The sequence below is a fragment of the Telopea speciosissima genome, chromosome 3 (assembly GCF_018873765.1).
Source record: "Telopea speciosissima isolate NSW1024214 ecotype Mountain lineage chromosome 3, Tspe_v1, whole genome shotgun sequence".
Lineage (NCBI taxonomy): Eukaryota > Viridiplantae > Streptophyta > Magnoliopsida > Proteales > Proteaceae > Telopea > Telopea speciosissima.
Genome location: NC_057918.1, coordinates 14,919,287 through 14,940,228, shown reverse-complemented (window position 1 = coordinate 14,940,228; position 20,942 = coordinate 14,919,287). Strand labels below are relative to the sequence as shown.

At 39.7% G+C, this 20,942-nt stretch overlaps 3 protein-coding genes across 5 annotated transcripts in view; 2 read left to right on the top strand and 1 right to left on the bottom strand.

Moving 5' to 3' along the window:
• Nucleotides 1-187: 187 nt before the first annotated feature.
• Nucleotides 188-7,474, bottom strand: LOC122655785 (eukaryotic translation initiation factor 3 subunit M-like). The gene is made up of 10 exons (XM_043850120.1): nt 7,318-7,474; nt 6,448-6,577; nt 3,391-3,529; nt 3,075-3,287; nt 2,825-2,963; nt 1,364-1,514; nt 1,161-1,267; nt 986-1,083; nt 751-820; nt 188-441 (listed from the first exon to the last, which is right to left on the bottom strand). The coding sequence occupies exons 1-10, from the start codon at nt 7,408-7,410 to the stop codon at nt 352-354; spliced, it is 1,230 nt and encodes a 409-aa protein (XP_043706055.1). The 5' UTR covers nt 7,411-7,474; the 3' UTR covers nt 188-351.
• A 6,333-nt stretch (nt 7,475-13,807) lies between these two features.
• Nucleotides 13,808-20,942, top strand: part of LOC122656681 (60S ribosomal protein L39) — a 19,576-nt gene continuing 12,441 nt past the window's right edge. Inside the window, exons 1-3 of one of the 2 annotated variants that reach the window (XR_006332139.1) lie at nt 13,808-13,952; nt 14,042-14,145; nt 14,253-14,354. Coding sequence is in view for 1 of the 2 variants with exons in the window: in XM_043851295.1 (XP_043707230.1) it covers nt 13,950-13,952; nt 14,042-14,145; nt 14,253-14,301 (156 nt within the window). In the remaining variant the exon portion in view is untranslated. Of the gene's footprint in view, nt 13,953-14,041; nt 14,146-14,252; nt 14,538-20,942 lie in introns of those variants that run through there. The other variant, XM_043851295.1, reaches the window with a different exon arrangement.
• The window catches only part of LOC122656680 (protein GLUTELIN PRECURSOR ACCUMULATION 3-like), a 24,774-nt gene continuing 24,327 nt past the window's right edge, over nt 20,496-20,942 (top strand). For both annotated transcript variants that reach the window (XM_043851294.1, XM_043851293.1), the window contains exon 1: nt 20,496-20,720. In XM_043851294.1, coding sequence (XP_043707229.1) covers nt 20,504-20,720 — 217 coding nt within the window. In that variant the 5' untranslated portion in view covers nt 20,496-20,503. The remainder of the gene's footprint in view (nt 20,721-20,942) is intronic.

Genomic DNA, 20,942 nt, shown 5'->3' with positions numbered 1-20,942 from the left:
TGACATCATCCCTAAACGGTGACTGAATAAAGACAAGACCTACCTGAAAAAAAGGGTCAAATGCAGGGGGTGTTCAAGTAGGGTCCAGAAAGCAAAGAATGTTTACTTGAAAAAACATACAAATGGAACTACAAATAGAAATTCTGATAAATTTATAGACCCACGAAATCAATTGCAATAGATCTATTCAGCAATATTTAGACAGCTCGAAACTACAAATGGAAATTAGTACAATAAATAGTCAAGAACTCATCTATGACCCAAAAAAAGGGGTAAATCCGATATCAAAATTCGACAGCTTTAGGGTTAAAGCAGATATCAAAAACCAACAGCCTTCGACCAGAAATTTTCTCAACGAATTGCAAGACCTTGCATTGCCTGTGTGCCATCTTCAGTTCCCTTGTTAGCTTGGACGGTGTTTATAACATTTGCAATATTACCCTGAGAAGCAACATTAAGACAAAGATTCAGCAAGCACTAGTAGGAACCAAGTGTGATCTAGGTCTTCACCGGCTCATTAACTAGTCATTAGATTAAGTTGGTCTCAAGTGCAGAGACCAACACTAGACAAAAAGAGGTCCAGCAACAGCCCCACAGCCCGTTCCCCATTTGAACAGAACAAATGTGATGAGCTGGGACAACACCAGGGCTGGACTAAAAGATAAACACTAAAAGACTGAATCTTCCTTCGGCTCTGAGTCATAACAATGCAGATTCAACAAAGATGAAACAGCAGGGGAACTTCCTTACCCTCCATGATGTGAGTTTGGATCGAAGTGCTAACCATTGATGCAGCCCAAACACACGCTCCGTACAGCGACTACACAAAGCCGACCGCCAACCCCCCAAAGAAAAAGAATTGAAATGGTCAGGCAATCAAAAGAAGAAACAAATGGCCAGGTAATGAAAAATCCAATAGATCTTCTATTAGATAAAAGCAAAGACTAAAAACAAAGAAGGGGTAAATAGAAGATAATGAACTCACTTTACAATTACTACTTGGTTCATCTGGTCCATCTTACAGTCAAGCAGTTTTACAGTTATTGCCTTCACAACCCACAATTCCACCTCATCATCATTGACCTGGAAAAGAATTTAGACCCCAATAAGAAAAATTTTGAAAATATGCTAAAACCAAACAAGTAGGGAACAAAAAGAACCCGAAGTGTGTCTTTGATGAGATCATATGGAATCTCTCCATGGTTAGAGCCAAGATCAGCCAGCGTCATCAACCTCATCTTTGCTATACAGTCTTCATGGACTAGACCTATGAGTACATAGACCAAGCAAAAAAGAATCAGTACTCTCTCTCCCTCACATGCGAGGACGCAAGAAACTCACAACATTAAAAAGAAAGAATTACCATAGCTTTTCAGTAAAGTGGAATTTGCTGCATGGAAATCTAAGTAGGCATCCAGCCTGTGTGTGAGAAAAATCTTCAGCAGCTGATATACCAATGAATATTTGCCATCCTTCTCCAGCTGCCCCACAGCAGGCATGTCTAACAAATCACTCTGCAAGTAATTTTCCCCGGGGGGGGGGGGGTAGGATGAGATAACGAATTGAAAGACGTTTCAATATCCAACAAGTGAGACATTATATAATATATAAGAAACACAAAGGAGATAAACATGTCAAACTGAGAATCACAGAGTGCAATGAGAATAAGCTAGGATCTAATTCATGACCTTGGATTGTAATATGAATACTACCAACAAATAAAAGGTTTTTTTGGGTAGCAGGCACATTCTTCTGTTAGAAACAAACTCCTGAATTATTTCCATTTTACTTCCCTTTCCTTGTTCCCCAAACCCCATTCCTATGACAACAACAGTGAAACATCCTGAAGAAGAAAAAGTTCATATCAATTTGATACAAGAATAATACGTTAAATGGATGAATGGATGGAAAATGTGTGGGATTTTCAAATAACAAATCCAACGCATTTTATCTCTTTGGATCCTACAGCATGAATAATGGAAGCCACATACCAAGATTACAAAGGTAGCTAGGGTGGGACCCCACAGCAAAAGAAGGGGTTCCTGGGAATTTTTTGAATACCAAACCCATCTCTAACTTGTTAAGGTTCATACTGAAACCAACAACGGGGGTGGGGAAAGCTGTCTCCACTATTACCTGTACCATGGTTATCCCTGAGTGTATGACAGGTAGATTCACAAACCAAAAAAACTACAGAAGAAATAATCAACTGAATCCAGAAACTGTTATAGCTAATCATAGGTGTAAATTTAGTACAAAGGTGATGCCTTGAAAACCACAACCAATATACAACCCTTCTGAACACAAGCCACAGTAATATGCTTTAGACATGAAATGCCTATAGTTGGCACAATATGAGGCTGTTTGGTCAGGTCAGCTCAGAGAGTAAGCAGCACAGCCCCATCCAATATGTGCCACACTAATCGAACAATCTGGTTAATGAGAGCCATAGAAGAAGATTGAACACAGGTCCAACATGCCCTTTAGCTTTGATTAATATATAGTTTAGATCACATGCACACCCAGAGGCAACAATTATGAGGTTGTCCAGGCATCTAGAATTGACACGCCAGAGCTAGAAGAGCAAATTAACAGTTTCTAGGATAGCAAAACTTCAGGCAATTTTAGAGAATCTGTTGAAATTTTAGAATTCCAGACTCAAACAAGCAAATGGAAAAAGTGGAGCAGAAATTAGAACATAATTAAGGAAATTTTAGAGAATCTGTTGAAATTAGCTGAACTATAGCCCTATGTACCATTTATATAAGATACATGCCTCTCATAAAAGCCCCTCATTATTCAATAAAACTGGGAAATGAGATACCTGAAACATATCCGGTGCCTTCACAAACTCTACAATAGCACGCACTGCTTCCTCCTTAGCTTCACTCATTGTATATGCATCCTCACCCGAAAAAGTCGTCAAGTACTTGGTCAGGAAGGAAAATGAATCCTTTGCAGAGCTAAGATCAGAATAATAGGTACAAATGTTAGAGTAACAAAGAAAGCTGTAATATACATAATATGTGTAGGTGAATGGGGAGAGATCAGATAGATTTCACATTCACACGTACTTTTTGTGTTCTTTTAATATATTAGAGATGGTAAGAAAGAGCTCTCTCTGATCAAAGGTCCCAATATTCCATTCTTTCACGAAGCTATCCATCTTTTTGAATGAAGGTATAATGTGTTCAGTGGCTTTGCCATTGACAGCCAAATTAAGGGCCTTCATGTAAACATAGAACTTGCTATATGGATTCTCCAACAGATTGTACAGATTGAATAAGCTGGATCAAGAGGCCATATAAGACATCAATGACAATAAAACAAGAAAGGACAAAGAAAGGGGGAAAACAAGAAACCCAAAGGAAAAGTATTTATTCCCATTACATCTTCAAGCGTAATGCAGGCTTGTCGTTTGCCTGTTGGGTAACTTTTGCGGATATAAGCTTTGCCATCTCCAACGCTTCATCCAGACTTTCAGGTTTTGTGACAAGGCTACAGATAATGGTGAATATGCACTCAAGATCTGCAACCGAAAAGAAAAAAAAAAAAAACAGAACAAACGTTTGAATGATGAAAAAAAAATTCCAGTGAATCGGGTAAATTAATTGATAAGAACAAGGGTCACAAGCTCTACCAACAGCATTATAATATTGAGATAAATTATACTACACACCAATTCGAGGGATAATGAAGAAAGAAAACTCAGCAGTATGACAAATGGTCAGATATTGATCCAACGAAGGCTAAGGCTAGATGTCAACATAAGATGAATAGTCAAGATTGCGAGCAACATCCCTCCATATTCCATAATAGGAACATTATGTAAGTAAGGGATCTACACTGCCTATATATGGAATCCTCCATGTTAGCATATGCAAGGTATTTACACGACTCATGCACAGAAGTGATAAGAGCATTATTCACATGTTAAGCCCTATAAAAACGATATCAATCCCCCTAATACAAAATCGATCTCAAACCCATAAAACCAACGAGAGATCATTCGCAACAGTTTCACATATAGGTACAAACCAGTATTAAGAACAGAATTCTCTACAACACTTCCCAAGCTCCAACCTAGAAATTGACTAACATCTCACCAGTCCAAAATAATGCATCTCGCCAAGCAACCAAGCATCTCACTAGTCACCAGGCTCCACTGCATCTCACAGCTATTGGCATAAAACCAGAAATTTCATTCAACTTTTTAAGTTGCTTCAAAATGTGCTTACAGACAACTCTTTTTATAGAGAGGCTGGGATGTTTTAGACCATCATTAAAACTTCCTCCTAGACTTGATTACCCATACATTACCAAGGACTTACATTGAAACTTTTTCAAGATACTAAATGAACTTAACATCTTCAAGGTCTTTCACAACTAACAATGAAACTAACTTATTAACTAGATACAACTAAAAAGGGTGTACTTAGTGCACGAGGCTCTTGCCATTGCCTAGTCTGGAGAGGGTCATAATGTACACAGCCTGATGCAGATTCATCACCAAATAGGGCTTGTTTCATTAGGAATAAGTCTAGGGCTGGGTTACATACATGTTGGGCCTTTGATCCCATGGGTTTCTAATGTAATATGCCACTTTTATGGGCCTAAAATATGGGTTTATAGGTTGCATACGGGATTAGCCCAATACTTAGTTTATTTTTATGTGTTTTAATTGAATCGGTTCAAATTGGTTGCATCCAATTGGTTCAATTTAAATGATCATGTGACTTGGTTAAGTGATCATGTGACAACTTAATTGGTCATGTGATGTAAGTTGGGCTGGATTAGGATTCTATAAGTCCAGCCATGTTTTGAGTCTATTTCCTTTAGTATTCTAGTTTGCTAGTCAGTTTAAGTTACCTAATAGGTTAGTGATAGGGTTAGGCCATTCCTTTTTAGTGTTTAAGTCTATTTTTGAGTCTTCTATATAAGTTTGTAAGGGAGGCCAGCATTAGATACGAATTTGATTAATAAAAAAACTTTTGTTTGCTACCAATAGCTGCTGCTTTGCTCTATTGAGTGAACCTTGTGAGTAATATCAAAGCTACCTTGTGGGTAATATCAAGGTGAAGGGATTGGTGGACTCCGATTGACTCCTTGCATCTTGTAGATCGGGAGGTCCTTGTTCTTCTTCAATCAAGCTTCCTCAACTTGCTGCTACTGTAGATCTGCAGATCCGGTGAGTTGTTTGTTAATTTAGTTATTCCCTTCTTCCTCTAACCTAATCCACATCCCCCTCCCTCCATCAAACCCTAATTCCCCATTAAACCTGCAACTCCTACCTCAACTAGGACTCCCTCATAACTCCAGATTTAGCCATCAATTTCGAACCCTACTTCCAGCCTATATCCCCCACACCTCTCCCTACACTCGACCTTAAACCTAGCCCTTAGTCTCCACTACAACCCCTCCATTCCCCCACTCCATTAAACCTAAAACCTGCAATTCAATTCTGTCCAAATTGCAGAATTCTAAAACCTCCCCAAATCCTATTATTTATATGCCATAAAAGCACCCTAGACCTGCCCATTATTACCCTATAAACCCCATTCCCAAATTCCCATCCTAAACCCTAGAATTAACCTAAAACCTAGTGCTGTCCATTCAAACCAGCAACCCCTTTTGCTATTGATCCTGTTATCTGGCTCCTAGTAGGCCTCCTACCTATCTAGGACTACATTACAGCCTTACCCCTGCTTTGAAGAGAGGTTGTTTCCAGACTTGAACCTGTGACCACTAGGTCGCAATGGAGCAACCTTACTGTTGCATTGAGTTCCGCCTAGAGGACTAGATACAACTAACTACTTAAATTCGCATGGGCCACATATTCCTTATATATGAGCTTTTGAAGATAGACCCATTACACTTAAAAACATAAAAATTCTTAGCCATGGCCCATATAACCCATTAAACTAAGATTTGGACATGTTCCGGCATGAATACTTGTGTTGGAACCTCTCTTGATCTACAAGAACCCCCCCCCCTCTCACACACACAAAAATTTCCAGGTATTACCATTTAATTATGTCATCCCAACCAGGGTTAAGTCAGGCAGTTAAACACTTTAATCAATTAGTGACCAAACTTACAATTGAATACACTGCAGATAAAGCATCTTTTGCATATTACTGTTCTGTGAAGAGATTGACTGGAGAAAAAACCCAAGTTTTGTGTTCATTCTAGACAATTCAAGAAATAAGGAAGTGAAACCCTTGTTAATCTTTACAGTTCCCGAGGGAACTCCTCTACCAGTCATCAACATCTAGTTGTTTTATCATGTGTCACCCATAGACAATTGACAACTCAAGAAAAGGGGGAGGGGAAGATAAACAACAATACGAAGCACTGCAAAGAGTAACCCAGTAGGAACAAAGCTCATGCAAAAAAAAAAGTACTTCATTCAAAAAAATAAGAACCTATGCAATATAATTCCCACACCTTTTTCAGACACCTTTGAAAATATCAAGTCTGCTGAAGTAAGCATAAGAGAAGCCAAGTCCAACCATCTACCCATTACTATGCATTCTTGAGCCTCCATGCATAATCTAGCAACTTGTGGCTCTGCAACCTACAAAACAAAGAAAACAGGAAAGTCAGATACAAATAACTACACAACAGCCCAAATTAAAACACAGCCAGCGAAAAGCATAAAATCAGTACACATAACCACTATGTCAAGGACATGGCATGATCGAAAGTGCAAGACCACCGAAACCAGGACATCTTATTTTGCTCTCGGTGATTTGCAGCTCAAACACAGGTATATGCCTGGAATATGCTAGTTAAGTTCTTGAAACAAACCACAGGAATTTCACTCTTTCTATAACTAAAGACCCGTTCCCAGTTTGCATCCTCAAAAAACTAGCAGAAGTAAGCTGCTTTTGTTTCATCCATCCACTACGTAAATACCAGAAACTCACACCATCATCCTCATCTGTGTTACACAATACTCGCCAGCACTGGACGTAATTAGCAGTGAATCAAATTTTACAATTAACTATACGAAACGTTTTATTTGTCATTATGATGTTACCCTACCAACACCACTAACAGGGTCAAATTTTGAAAGATCTAACCATTAATCTGAAGAAGTATTAGAACAAAGTGATTTCTTACAACATTGTTTTTCTACCAAACTCTAGAATAACAAACAGAAAAACTAAAACAGTACAAACATAGAAGCGGATAGAATTAAACTATCTACGGCTTTGTGTGCGAGTTGTTAATTGAATTGCTACCAGAGCAACCAACAAATATATTCCCCCCCCCCAACCCCCAAAAAAAATAAAAATAGAGAAGATTTAGTACCTCCGGTCCGGCATCAGCCCAAGCAAGTTCCGACGTGAAACGAACAATAGAAAGCGCCGGATCTTCCTCCGATGTTACCACAATAGTCGCCATTGAAGATACTTAGTGGAGAACTTCGTAGCCCTAGGTTTTCGTCTTGTTCCTCGCTGCAAACACCACACAGCGATAGCAACAAAACCCTAGGCCGTCAACAGAACTAAGAGAGGAAGTTTGCCTTAAGGAGCTTTACGGTAATAAGGCCTATAGTGTAGAACGATGGAGCATATACTATAGACGATATGGTCACCGAAGCTGATTCATAGTTTATACAAGGAGTCTGGTAGTTTTATAGACGGTGATCACCGTCTACTAATATCTAAGTAATCATTCTCCAATCGTAGCCGTCCAATCAATACCTATTGTCTCGATCTTTGTGGTGTGGGGAAGGAAAAAAATACATAAGATATAGTGAAAGTCGGAAATGCCCTTCATTATTTGGCAAACACCCATTCAACCACACTGGGCTTATCGTGGATCGCAATACAGGCATACAGCCAAGGCTCGGCTGGGTGTTATCGTGTCCGAGGCTGTCCGTTCCAATTCCTCACATAGGAGCTGAAATGACCACCCTACCCCACCTTGGGCAGTGTGATCAGGCAAGGGTAGGGTAGTCATTTCTACTCCTATGTGAGGAATTGGAGGAGATAACGATTTGCATCGCTACAACCCTAGACCAGGGAGTTGGCAAAACTCTGGTCTTTTGGTCAAACGTACACGTAGGGATGTAAACGGATCGAATTCGGTCGGATAGTGGCATTATCATATTCGTATCCGATTATATTCGGACGGATTCGGATAATATCCTATCGGCTTTCGGACGGATTCAGATAATATCCTATCGACTTTCGGACAGATTCGGATAATTTTCGGATAGTGATTTTTTGAATACAGGTTCTCCTAAATGGATATGAATACGGATCGAATACAATTTTTCGACTATCCATTGACATATTTACTGTTTTTATGACGAGGGTTAGGGTTGAGACTAGAGAGTTCAGTAACTACCCTTTCTTCTACTTTTCTTAGTCTTTTATTCTATTACGTTTTTTCATTTTGAATTTTTTAATAGATATGTAATTCCACGTATCACATTGCATAAAACAATATATATAAACCAATAGCAAATCTAGAAAAAGAATCATATTATCTTAATTTATAAATTTATAAAAATAAGATAACAAAATCCAATAAGGTAACTTAAAAGGATAGACAAACACAGAGTTATATTTTAGATATTTTATTATCGTCGGACTACTAAACGAATCGGATAATAATCGATCGAATAGGGAGATTATCATATTTATAGGGAGATTATCATATTTGTATCCGATTAGTTTCGGACGAATTTGGATTCTCCTAAACAGATACGAACGCAAATTAAATACGGATTTACGAATATCCATTTACATCCCTACGTACACGCCAGCTCAAAGGAATTAACCAACCTTTTACCTTTCAGGTCACAGAATGCAAATAAACGCAAACACACACACAAGTATGAGGCTTTTACGGTTCGCAAAATTTGTGGCAAAATGTACCATTGCACTTTTGAGTGCTTCTCCAAGAGCGAAGTGAATTCCTCCTTTGAAGGGATTTTCACTCTCCCTCTTTCCTTTGGGGATATTTTGATTAAGGTGGACTCTTTATCTGTTGCTTTTGTGAATGATGATTCATGTGATTGTTAATATGTCTCCCAAATTTCTTGCTATAAGCTCCCAGAGATTTTAGATGCCGCTCTTGAACCCAATATGAGTTCCATGCGTATGTTGTTGGATTTCTGTTAATTTGCATACTAATATCTTATCTTTATCTTTCAGATCTCCATCATCCAAAAAAAAATATGTTGCTAGTCTGGTTTTTTTAGCAAATTACATGCACCTCCCTGATGTTTGAAATAATAATAACACTCCCTAATTTTACTTTTTACGCTTTACCCCCATGGCTCTCGATGTTAGTGAGTTGTTAGTTTTTAAAGTAAAAAGGATCATCTTATCATTTTAGTTTAGTGACTTATTTTAAGTACCATTTTACCCTTATTCTCATTCTTCTCCACACGTGAAAACCCCTAAAACAAATTCACCTCCATCTAAAACAGAAAAATCAGAAAACGCAGGGGGGGTTTTGTGATTTTCAGTCACCGATTCCGGCTTCTGCCGATGTTAATCAACCTCCATGATTCTGGCGAGCAATAACGTGACTCCGACAAACTTGACGCTAGTGACCGATCGTCGTTCTAATGCAAAATTCTGTTTTAAAGAATCCTAACCCTAATAGGATATCATTATTAGTACATATCAAACCATTGGATAGACTCATCTTTTGAAGAGTTGTTCCCCTCTACAAATCAGACATTCGACCTACATTTCCCTTCAATCTGAGTTGCTGATCATCAAATATTTAATTTCTTCTAGATCTGGTCTTTTTCCCTTTTATTGCAACTCTAGTTTTCAACTGAGTTTTCTAAACCTAAAATCCTTTAGGCTTCTAGACACCCATCATCTCTCTGATCTTTTTTCATGGATCTTTGTAAATTGATGTTCGAAAGATGTATTTGATTGAATATGTATCTCTTTCCCTTTTCTTAAATAATTGTTGGAATTTTTCAGAATTTTTATTGACTGATTCAAGGTTATGTTGGATTGTTGGTCTGATCGGATCGAGACCACTGATGATTGATCTCTTGCGGCTACGTTCGGTCATGGCTGCACAATCTTTGTGGGCCTTAATATGCGCTTGTAAGTACCGTGGTCCTCGTCGTGACGAGGTTTCCACAGCCTCGTTGGCGACAGATGATTGTATGGATAATATTGTCAATGTATGAGAATGACATCGGAGGTTAGGATCATATATTAAGAAAAATGAAGTCGCTACCTAGAGTTAAGGCCTAGGACCCAATAAGTGTAGCCCTTGTCCCTTACGAACGGAGTCGGGCTACATGACTCCACATGGTCAGACTAGAGGTTTCGGTAAGGGGTCAGGTTACGAGTGTGGAAAGGTGTTAGGCACCCACCTCGCCCGGCCGAAACCGATCTCTCTGTTATAGATGCTACCAAATGACAAATACTCTCTCCCCTTTTACCGCGACAGGGTCACATTATATATACTACATTATATCTACGATATGTACATTAAAACGACAAAACAATGAAGGACTACATTGAATCGATAAAAATGCAGTTATTATACCTGTGGAAATGTGTTCCCTCGGCTCAGGGGAGACGGACGAATGGAGCGACGCCGATTTCCTTGGGCAGAATAACGGTTCCTTTTTGGTGGTTTTCACTACTGACAAACGGACAGAATAACTGTGGTCCAGGGGGTTTCATTCGTGACCCATGCACGACCAAAATAACGAATTCGAACGAGGAAAGGGGGTGGGTAATCGAAGGATCTACCCACGCATGGAAACTTCACTTGAACACACACTCACAGCGGGAAATCAGGGCGGAAAAAGGGAATAGGGGATGAAAACCAGCTCTGGAGGGTCTCCCTACCTGAGAAAACTGTCTCTAGAGGGGAGGGGGACCCTCCTATTTATAGAGGGGGTTGCCCCACCCTTGGGCCAGAAAAGCCCTCCACGGCACCGTGGGCGACGTCAACAATCTGATGTCGAAAACCCTCCCGATGGCATGGAACAGTACACCTTAGTCGTGGGCCCCCTCCTCAGTGCCGTGGGACACTATCCACGGTGTCGTGGACAGTGTGGTCCCCCTCATTTCACTTTTTGGGCCTTAATGGGCCATTTTGGGGTTCTAGAAGATATTTGGGCTTAATGGGCCAGGTGTTTTGGGGTCCATGAAGGGGGAAAGTGCGTCGCCCGTCCTCCGTGTCCCATTGTTATCCTTATCGAGAGTGGTGACAAAAATCAGTGTCTACAACACCTGCTAAGGTACTTCAAACGGCAGCCATGATCATGGTGGCCTTCGACTGTCCCCCTTTTTTTTTTCGTTTAATACAATTCAATGGCGGCAACAGTTGCACCGACGATGATAAAGATACTTCGTAGTTTGCTGAAGAAGAAAGGGATAGGGTTTGGACTATGGTTATGTTCTATAAAGATAAAATTGTCCATGGCAAAAATTGAAGGGTAATATGGCTATTTTCAAATGTTTAATTACACCTAATGGTTTAAACTTAACGGTAAGGGATTATTTGTAAGCCTCCCAATCATCCAAGGGGTGGTAAAAGGTGAAACTAAAGGGGTGTTTTGTTATTGTTCCAAACATCAGGAAGGTGCATGTAATTTGCCTTTTTTATTATTAGATAGGAAGTCTGGTGAATATTGATAAGATTGGTGATAAAAAAATGATGCTCAAAGGGATTCCTAAAGATTATGGGTTTATTGCAGGTGGGCTTCATGGGATGGGCGAGCTACTGAATGTTTTCGAAGCTTAATGTTTTGCCTATGGTGGTGGAGGAAGTTCCTTTCTCTTATGCATCTTTGTTGGTTTCTTATGGTATGTATGGAAACGTTCAAAAATATTGTTTTTTTATTGAAAGGTAAAAATAAACAGATTTGGTACAATTTTGTGAAACACAAAAAGGGAATTCTACAAAAAAAAAAACACAAACTAAAAGAAAAAATGAGCACGATACAAACTTGATATTTATGAATCACCACCACCCGCATCACCACCGCCACCACCACCATCTCCACTGCCGCTACCACTGCCACTGCCACCACTACCTCCACCACCGGCACCACCAACACCTCGTTGAGAAGCTTCTTATTGATTCCTTCCACCAAAGTGACATCCATTAGAACAAGCAAAGAACCAATCAAACCCTAATAAGTGAGATGAAGAAGTAAACATATTGAAAAGGTACTTGCACGAGAGACTCCATTATACCCTAGCAACATGTCGATCTAGTCCCTAATATTTTATATGGAAAAAAAAAATGTTGCAAGTTGCATCGGGCCTACACCTATACACAGCCACTTGCGCTAGTGCAGGGGCCATGCGATCAGGCAATATTGTTCTTCTTCCCTATTTTATATGAAAATAACAATAGCTTGGAGGACCTCATTTACTTATGGGGAAGAGTTCTTAGGGGAGGGGGAGGGGGGAGGGGGGAGGGGGGAGGGGGGAGTGGGACCCCTGCATGTACAAGGCACTATATGGGAGTACACACAGAAACATCAACAAGGTTGGCATTTTCGCCTTTCACAAGGTCGAGACAAATTTTTCACCCCCTTTGTGTCTAGGGTCACGTTCTCGCACGAAAATCATTTTCCCTTTACCTTTTTAGTGAAAAAGATCCGCACACCGTCGTGGGATGCTTTCTCACGTAATTCTCTTGGGTGGATCCAGTGTGTGCATTGGCTTGCAGCTTCTGCTTGAAGAGCAGGCACAAGGGGAGGTCAGTGGATCGACTCCTGATACATGTGTGAGTGTGTCTATATTGTGCCCCTCCCCTCCCCCCCCCCCCCATTCCCTATCAGTCCCCCTACCCTTCTAGTGTGTGTGAGTAAAGTCCCCTTGGGCAGTCTCTTCTAGATAGTTAGCCAAAAAAAAGGGGAAAATATAGGGACACCTGCTCAACTATGGCCTGTTTTCATGTATACCCTTTCATCTTTAAAACCTTTCAAATACACCCCCTCATCTATTGAAAGTAAGTAAATTAGTCCATCAAACTAACTGCTGTTAGTTTTAAACATTAATACTCACTCAACCATTTTTTTTAGGACCAAGTTGCCCAGATTAAAAATTTGAAGATGAAAATACCTTTTAGGGGTAAATACTAAATACAAATCATGCCTTTTTCCCCCCTAGTCTGCCTTTAGATGTCCCTATATTTCCCCTTCTTTTTTTTGTTCCATTCTCATGATAGTAGTAGTACAAGGAAAAGATCCTCCCGACTCCGAGTTGTATAAATGATCAAGTGTCACACACTTATGACACTGTGCCATTGACGGATTACGATGAGATTGTTATGCCAATCTTGATCGACATCTGTCCCATCATCTGAAAGGAACCCACCAATCATGTGATGTTGACGAATCGGTCGATGGTCAGTGGGCCCCGGCTTATCAGGCAGGTAAAGATCAGAAATGGACGATTATGTACAGCATTCTCGTTATAGTATTTACCCCTAAATGGTCTTTTCATCTTCAAACTTTTAATTTGGGCAATTTGGTCCTAAAAAAATGGTTGGGTGAGTATTAACGTTTAAAACTACCGGCAATTAGTTTGATGGACTAATTTACTTATTTTCAATAGATGAGGGGGTGTGTTTGAGAAGTTTTAAAGATGGGGTACATGAAAACGGGCCATAGTTGAGGGGGTGTCCTTATATTTTCTGAGGATTATCTGTTGGTGTTTACATTGGCATATATGTGAAAATTTGAACACCAATAGATATGTGACACGTGTCTGAAACTATACGATGTTTTAATCCTACAGGTCTGCAGATTAAGTCTGAAGATTGAACGGTCAAGATGGGAAAGACCACGGTGAGATATCACAGCAGCGCGACTGTTGCATTATTGCCCTTGCGTCGTTAGGGTTTTATTATCACCTTTCGTTGTTGTAGGCTTGTATTAACGAAGACATCACAGAGTCGCCGAGCTCGGTAGGGAACAAGGAGCGAAAATGGTAAATATCTCTCCCTCTCTCTCTCTCTGCTCCTCTCTCCCTCTCTCTGATACAACAGTTGATTGAGTTGAGATTGTTTGATTTTGCAGCCGTCGCACAAGACTTTGAAAATCAAGAAGAAGCTGGCGAAGAAGATGAGGCAGAACAGGCCCATCCCTCACTGGATCCGTATGAGGACCGATAACACTATCAGGTTGCTTTTCGTTATTTCTTATAATCTATGTCTCTTTGAATATCTAACTAATTTTCCCTTTTATCTACGGATTTTCTCAAACAATCTCTGCTTTCACATTGTTTCAGGTATAACGCGAAACGCAGGCACTGGCGCCGTACTAAGCTAGGGTTTTGAGGTCGATGCGGATTTCTTCTCTTTTTTTTTTCTTGGTTCCTTGGTTGAATTAGGTTTTACAGTACATGATGAAACTGACAGGGACACTTTTTGATTTTGTGTACCCCTGATCTATTGGATTTTCATTTAGACCTTTCTTATCTATGTAATTTTGGGGCGATTTTAAGTGGATACTCCTTTTGAGATCATATTTTGCTTTCATAATGTTCATATATTCGCATTTTCTGCTTGATTAGCTTTGCTTTCTTGTTTGATATGCTTTGATTTTTAATACCTTATTCTGTAGCTATGCTTTTAGGTCATGATGCTAGACTAATTGGCTATTGTTCTTAAGATGCACCTGATATTGTTGGTCAAAATCTAAAGTAGATCTGCGATGTTTTGGTTATGTGCTCAAACCGTCAAATCATTGATCTCCTTCTTTGGCCTATATTCAAATCCACGGTTTATCATGTCTTAAACAGTTCTATCTGATGAAAAACGGTTGTCGAATAACTGTATTGTTGTAACTGAAAGTCTGAAACGCATTGAAAGTCTTTATCATCATTTAGTTTCATAGATTACTATCTACCCGGCTAGGGATGTGCTTAATGCCATTGTTTTAGCAATGCTGTAGGGAAGTCAGGGATTGTTCATCTGCCCTGTCTCAAAACTTATATGTGACATGTAGTACTGAACTATCCCTTGGGTGAGACAGTTCTCAAGTTCATCTGGTCTGTTCGAATTTGTCCTATCCATGGTCTACTTCACAGTCTTTTCTATCTCCCTGTGGTTTTTTTTTAGCTATTGCCCGTGCCATCTCACCATGAATGATTTCGTATTGTACAGTGCCAATGCCATCTCACCATGGATGATTTCTTATTGTACCAAGCTTTCCACCATCTTTTTTGTGTGGCCTTCTCATCAGGTAACTGATGATCTGTATCTCCATTTATTTATTTACAAGACATATTTTGGGGCTTAAAGTTGTGGTGTTCAAAATTTTGTATAAAAGATCTGCACAGTGCACACAGTGAGTGGATTTTCATATTCTTACAAGATCATGAAGCTTTAGGTTCCCCTGTTATTTGGTCTTGGCATTAGTTTGGACTTATGTATGAGTTTTTCTTTTCAATAATCATGAGGATCCTTGGAAGTTGGAACTCATGGTATAGTTTCTCAGGAACTTGTCACTTGTGTGGATAAAGCATACTGCTATAGTCAAAACCAGTGAGGGGATCTCAAATGAAATTGTGGCAAGCCTGTCCAGTATGTTGCCTGTGTATATTGGATCGTTAGGCCAATATGAACTGGGCAAATTGCTCATCTTTTCACTCAAAAGCATTACTGTTTTGATTGAAATTAGAGGTCCAGGTGTGTTTTATTTTAGTTCAGTGTTTAAAAACCCAGAATCGCCTTGAAAACTTAGTTTTCATACAGAATTGGCCAGGGCCGGATCGGGATCAGCTGATTTGATTTTAATTTTAGATTCTTTTTCTTGTGGAAATTTTATTACTAGATTTAGTTCAAACTTGAATCTGTACTGGATGGTTGTCTTGAAACTGGTTTGAATCCTCCTTAAATTTGTCTTAAAATTTTTGTTTTGGTCTAGCCTCTTTCTTAGTTTCGTTGTTGAGGAGATCAATTGCTGCTGCATGTGAATGTCTTGTGGCAGTGGATCAAACTGAGAGTCATGCATGCATTCCGGCTTTTGCAGCCCAGCTTGCATTCATCTCAACAAAGCCTTGCCCCAGTGCAGCAGCACATTAATGTAGTAAATTTGTTCAACTTCGTATTGGCAAAACACGAAGTAGCTCATTGAATGGAATGCTATTAGAACTATGAGATGAAATTGAGGAATTATGAGTTGGAATCATGGATTGGTTTACTCGATCAGTCGATCTGATACTCATACTTAAAATCCCTGGAAGAAATGCCTTGTCTGTCAACTCTGCTGGGGAATTTGTTACGAGGCTCTCTATCCACAATGTGTTACTTCTCTGTTGTAGCCTTCTTGGTCTGCACAGAAAATGATCCTTTTTGGTCTTTTCTTTAGTAGTAAGGTAAACTCCATTATCGAAAGAAAGAAATTTACCACCCAATAAGATCAGGAAGTAAACCCACAATTCGGGAAAACCAGAAGTTTTCAAGCAGGCTTCATTGGGGGCAAACCTCCACTAATGAGGTAAAAAGAAACAAAATTAACCTAGTCAAAAAAGGTATCATATAAAAAAAACCCACCCTGATGCCACCTTTATCCCTGGAGACACGCATGGAGGCACTGGGTTCATTGGTCGAGACCATAATGGTATCCCTGTTTTCGCTGTTTCTGATTGGGTTGATATGCCTTCTTTCCTAGCTGGGGAAATTGAGGCGATTCGATCGGGTGTTTTCTTCGTGCTGAATCAAGGAGTCTTTCGTTTTATTGTTGAAGCAGATGCGTTGGACGTAAATCAACTCCTGTCTGATCCTTCAAGAACCCCTCCAACTGAAATCTGTCCTATTGTGGAGGACTTTAGATCTCTTTGTGCCCTCCCCCCCCCAATCAGTGTCAGTTTGTTCACATCCCTATGGTTATTAATGGCATTGCTGATACCTTAGCTAGGAAAGGCCAATCCTCTCGGTTTAGGACTGTTTGGCCCTGCTCCACTCCCTGGCTCTCCCAGCTTTGCCTGACTGAGGCCATTGCTTGTAACCGGCTTTCCGTTGAATAAATATACTCTTTACCAAAAAAAAATAAAAAAATAAAAAAACCCCACACAAAAAAGGGAATATCAGATATTTTTTTTGCAATGCAATGCATTCCGTCACGGTTTTAAGAATCTGGAATCGGCTGATTCAGATTGGAACTGGCCTTGACCGATTCGTCGGATTCCTGCTATTCTACTTCGTTTTTTGACATCCAGATTGGAATCGACTCTGATCGATTCCTGATTCTGTTTTTGATATCTTGATTCTCATGACCCATAGATATTGTTCTTTTTGTTTGAGAGAGAGAGAGAGACGGTGAAATGCTGCTGAAATATGTGGAATTTTATTGATGAATTGGAGAAATCGTACTCCATGATAACAAGATGATATGCTATCTATTCAAGAAGCATACATGAAATGCAACTAAGTACATTCAAATTATTTGCACAATTGCATACTCAGACAAGAAGCCAAGACCTGGGCACTTGACCTCGGGCAGCTACAGATTCTATATCTAATCTAAGATAGTGGAAGTTGGACCCTATCAGTACCACGGTAGTTGAGGGAGAAGAGATAGACACTGGCTTCACCAACTGATGTCATTAGAATTCCTCCTATAAATTTCCAAAGAGAGAATGTTTCTTGCGTGGGATGCAGGGGCTGGAATGACCGCCTTGTCCCCATGTATGGTGGAAATTCTGCCCCCTGCTGTGTCACATTGTGCGATCTCATTGACTGGCGCGTGCGATGTGGCCCCTGCATCCCACGTATGAAACAACGCCTCATTTCCAAATGTTGCTCCCTTCATAAAGAAAAGACGAAGTCATCATCACTAATCAATTGACCCCACCTATTAATTTTAGGACGAAGTTTTCCTCCACGACCTGATGAACATTCAGCCACCATCCTAGGGTTCACAAACTCCTAGGTTTTAGTATCTTCTCCAAAATACCCTCCCAATACCCTCATGACATATGAACCTGCCTCGGTAAATGGATTCCAATTCACTATGGCTGAAGGAAAACTCGATCCTAAGTTGAAATCCATGTGTCCATAGTGCGGCTTGTCTTTAGTGAATCAAACCCTTACTATACAAGAAAATGTATATTGCAGCTGGATCTAGAGTCTAGACAAAGGAAAAGATAAAGAGTTATCACTGCTACATGAGGGCCATATAAAACCATCACCAGAATTGAAGAAGAAATATTAATGGAGGTGGGAACTAGTGAAGAACAATGGTTTCTTGAAGATAAAACCCTTAAAAACTTTAAACTTAGGCCATAAAATATTTCCACTGTTAACGATTTCATTCCACTTGTGAGACAGAGTATTAATTTTCTCATGGGGACAACAGTACTAGTAGTGGGTAAAGAGATAGAATGTGGTTTCACCGACTGATGTCATAAGGAACCCTCCTATCAATTTCCACAGAATACTCCCTTCACAAAGAAAAGATTCAGCCATTATTGCTAATCCATTACCAATGAAGAACACTGGTACTTCCAAGATCCTTGGTAGATCCATTAATGATATTTCTTGTTGTGGGTCTGAGCCACTCAAATAGAAAGCAAAACAATCAATCAAAATCAGCAACAATTCCTGAAGACAACGGAAGACCAACATGAAGAGGCCAAGCCAAGAAGAAATCACAGAGATATCATGTCTAGTAAATTTGCCGGAATCTAACAAGAACAGAAAGACCAGAAACAAAAGTTGCCACCACAAGGGCTCGAGTGGGACCTTCCTCCTTCGATGAGCAATCAAGTAGAGCCAAGAGACTGCTAAGCCAGTCCCTAACAATGGCCATGGCTTATAGAAGAAACAACCTATGATAGCAATTGAACCATAAGTGAACAGGATCACAGGTAAGAGCAGTTGGATCAGCATTATTGCTCGGACTCAAATGGTTTTAATTCTTGAGTCTCTTTTTATAAGAGAAGTAGTTCATAGGAAGAAGCCTTTAGATACAAATGGGATCTTCAATTCTTTAGTTTAATATGGAAGAGAGGTTGGAATCGATGTAAGGTCTAGTGGGTTAACCTTCTTGTTCACTCAATAACTATACAATTATAGCGGTGCACAAATAAATATGAAATATTGCAGCTAAAACTAGAGTGATAAGTAAGCCCTAAAGTGAAAATATAGATAGAGTCATCACCGGTATAGAGAGGGCCATATAAAAGACACCACCACTTGCTCTCCCAGATGTGCCCTGCGTTTCGATCTTTGATTGGATCGATTCAGATTAAGTTAATAGTTTTATTTGTGGATCTTAGACACTGCAACTTTGTGTCATTGAGACCAAACCTTTTTCGGTCTACTGTTTCACAACTTGATAAGTTTCAATTTCTATTAAAAAATTACGGGAGAAGGGTTTTTTTGGTTTGGTGATTTACATAACAAAGCACGGTCACGTCCCTATTTTTGTCATGTAATAAATTGAATTGAAATTTTGTGGATAGGTAGACCTTAAGGTCATTTGCTCATATGTCAAGTTTTAGCCCAAATAAAGTTAGTCATGTAGCAAAACAAATCATTGAAAAATCTATGAATTTGACATAGGTTCAAGGGACCATCGAGGGATGCATTGATAAATATGGAAAGGCGTGGCATTGCTTGGGAAATAAATGATTGAATTCAGATATGAAATTTGACATGCAAAATATCTAGACCATCTCCTAGGTATAGGGGTCGGGTTTGCCATTTGACCTTTCCATATGATGAAAGTTATCGATCTGATCAGGGAAACTTACGTAGTTTTTTCAATTGAGAAAAGGTTGGGAAAAGGTTCTCTCAGCCGCTGGGGTAGGGTACACTAAGACCTCTATATTTATTACTCTCCTTTTCACATAAATGGCCTTGCTGCCTTCAAATGTAAGATGTTGTTTTGGCGCACCTCTTGGTATACTCCTATGTTGTTTGCTCAAAAATCCCTCTTACCTCTTTATTTTTCTTTCATATTGAAAACTAAATAAACTATGGGAGAAAGAACACCACTCGATCATGCTAGACACTCCGCCCCTGTGTGAAATAACCGTCACACCCCTGGTCATTTTCTTTCGCACCCCTATGTCAGTGTGTAAAGACGTCGTGCGCTGCGCGACCAGATGGCGTTGTCTTTCCCATAAAGTATTTTTGACAATCGTTAAATTGTAACATATATCGTATATGATATAAGCGCAAATAACCAAAGAGAAAGTATTGCTAAAATCGCTTCTAAAAATATCAAAGAAGAAGATCTGTAAGCTGTAACAAAATCCACCAATTGTACAAGAGCAGCACGTATTATTAATTTCCATACTCCCTCCTATCTCAGCCCTTAAACCTTTTTAACTTCGCCAAGCACAGGGATTACAGTTTCTCCCTATCTCTCTCTCTCTCTCTCACCTCTTTTTTTTCCTGCCCTTTACCCATCTGGTAATAACGGGATTCTACACTTGTAATCGCGAGTCTTTGCATGGACTGGCTATAGTTGAATGCTGTTTCTTTTGCGTCGTCTAGATAAGAAGAGCTCATACTTGTTGTAATCACAATGAGGTGGGAGAAGTTGGAGGTAAGCGAGAGACTGACAGAAGAAACTCATCCTGAACATAGTAGATTTGTTGGGGGTCTTCCGGTTGAGTTCGTTGGGCCTGGAAGAAGATGGGGACATTCTTGCAATGCTATTAATGGAGGGAAACTCCTCTATGTTTTCGGTGGTTATGGTCCAGATAACTGCCAAACAAACGACGTCTATATTTTTGATTCTGGTGAGCGTTTTTAATTTTTTAGAGATTATTGATTGATGTTTTCATCTTGTGATATCTGCATTTTTTTTTAAAATTTCGAAATGGTACTCATTCATTCACATGTTTTCCTTTTGAAGTAGTGACGATGTTGGCACTGGGCAGGGTTGGGTAGTTGTGAATTTCCTGAATAATTTTTTTTAGTGGCGTTCTTGTGGTTAGTGTTCGTGGGTTTTGGAAAAATTT

Excerpts from the sequence above, each read along its gene's own strand:
- LOC122655785 (XM_043850120.1), bottom strand. The coding sequence starts at position 7,410 with ATGGCGACTATTGTGGTAACATCGGAGGAAGATCCGGCGCTTTCTATT. Across the intron at positions 1,268-1,363 it reads CACTTTACTGAAAAGCTATG|GTCTAGTCCATGAAGACTGT; the intron begins GTAATTCTTTCT and ends ATGTACTCATAG. Across the intron at positions 442-750 it reads CCAAACTCACATCATGGAGG|GGTAATATTGCAAATGTTAT; the intron begins GTAAGGAAGTTC and ends GTTGCTTCTCAG.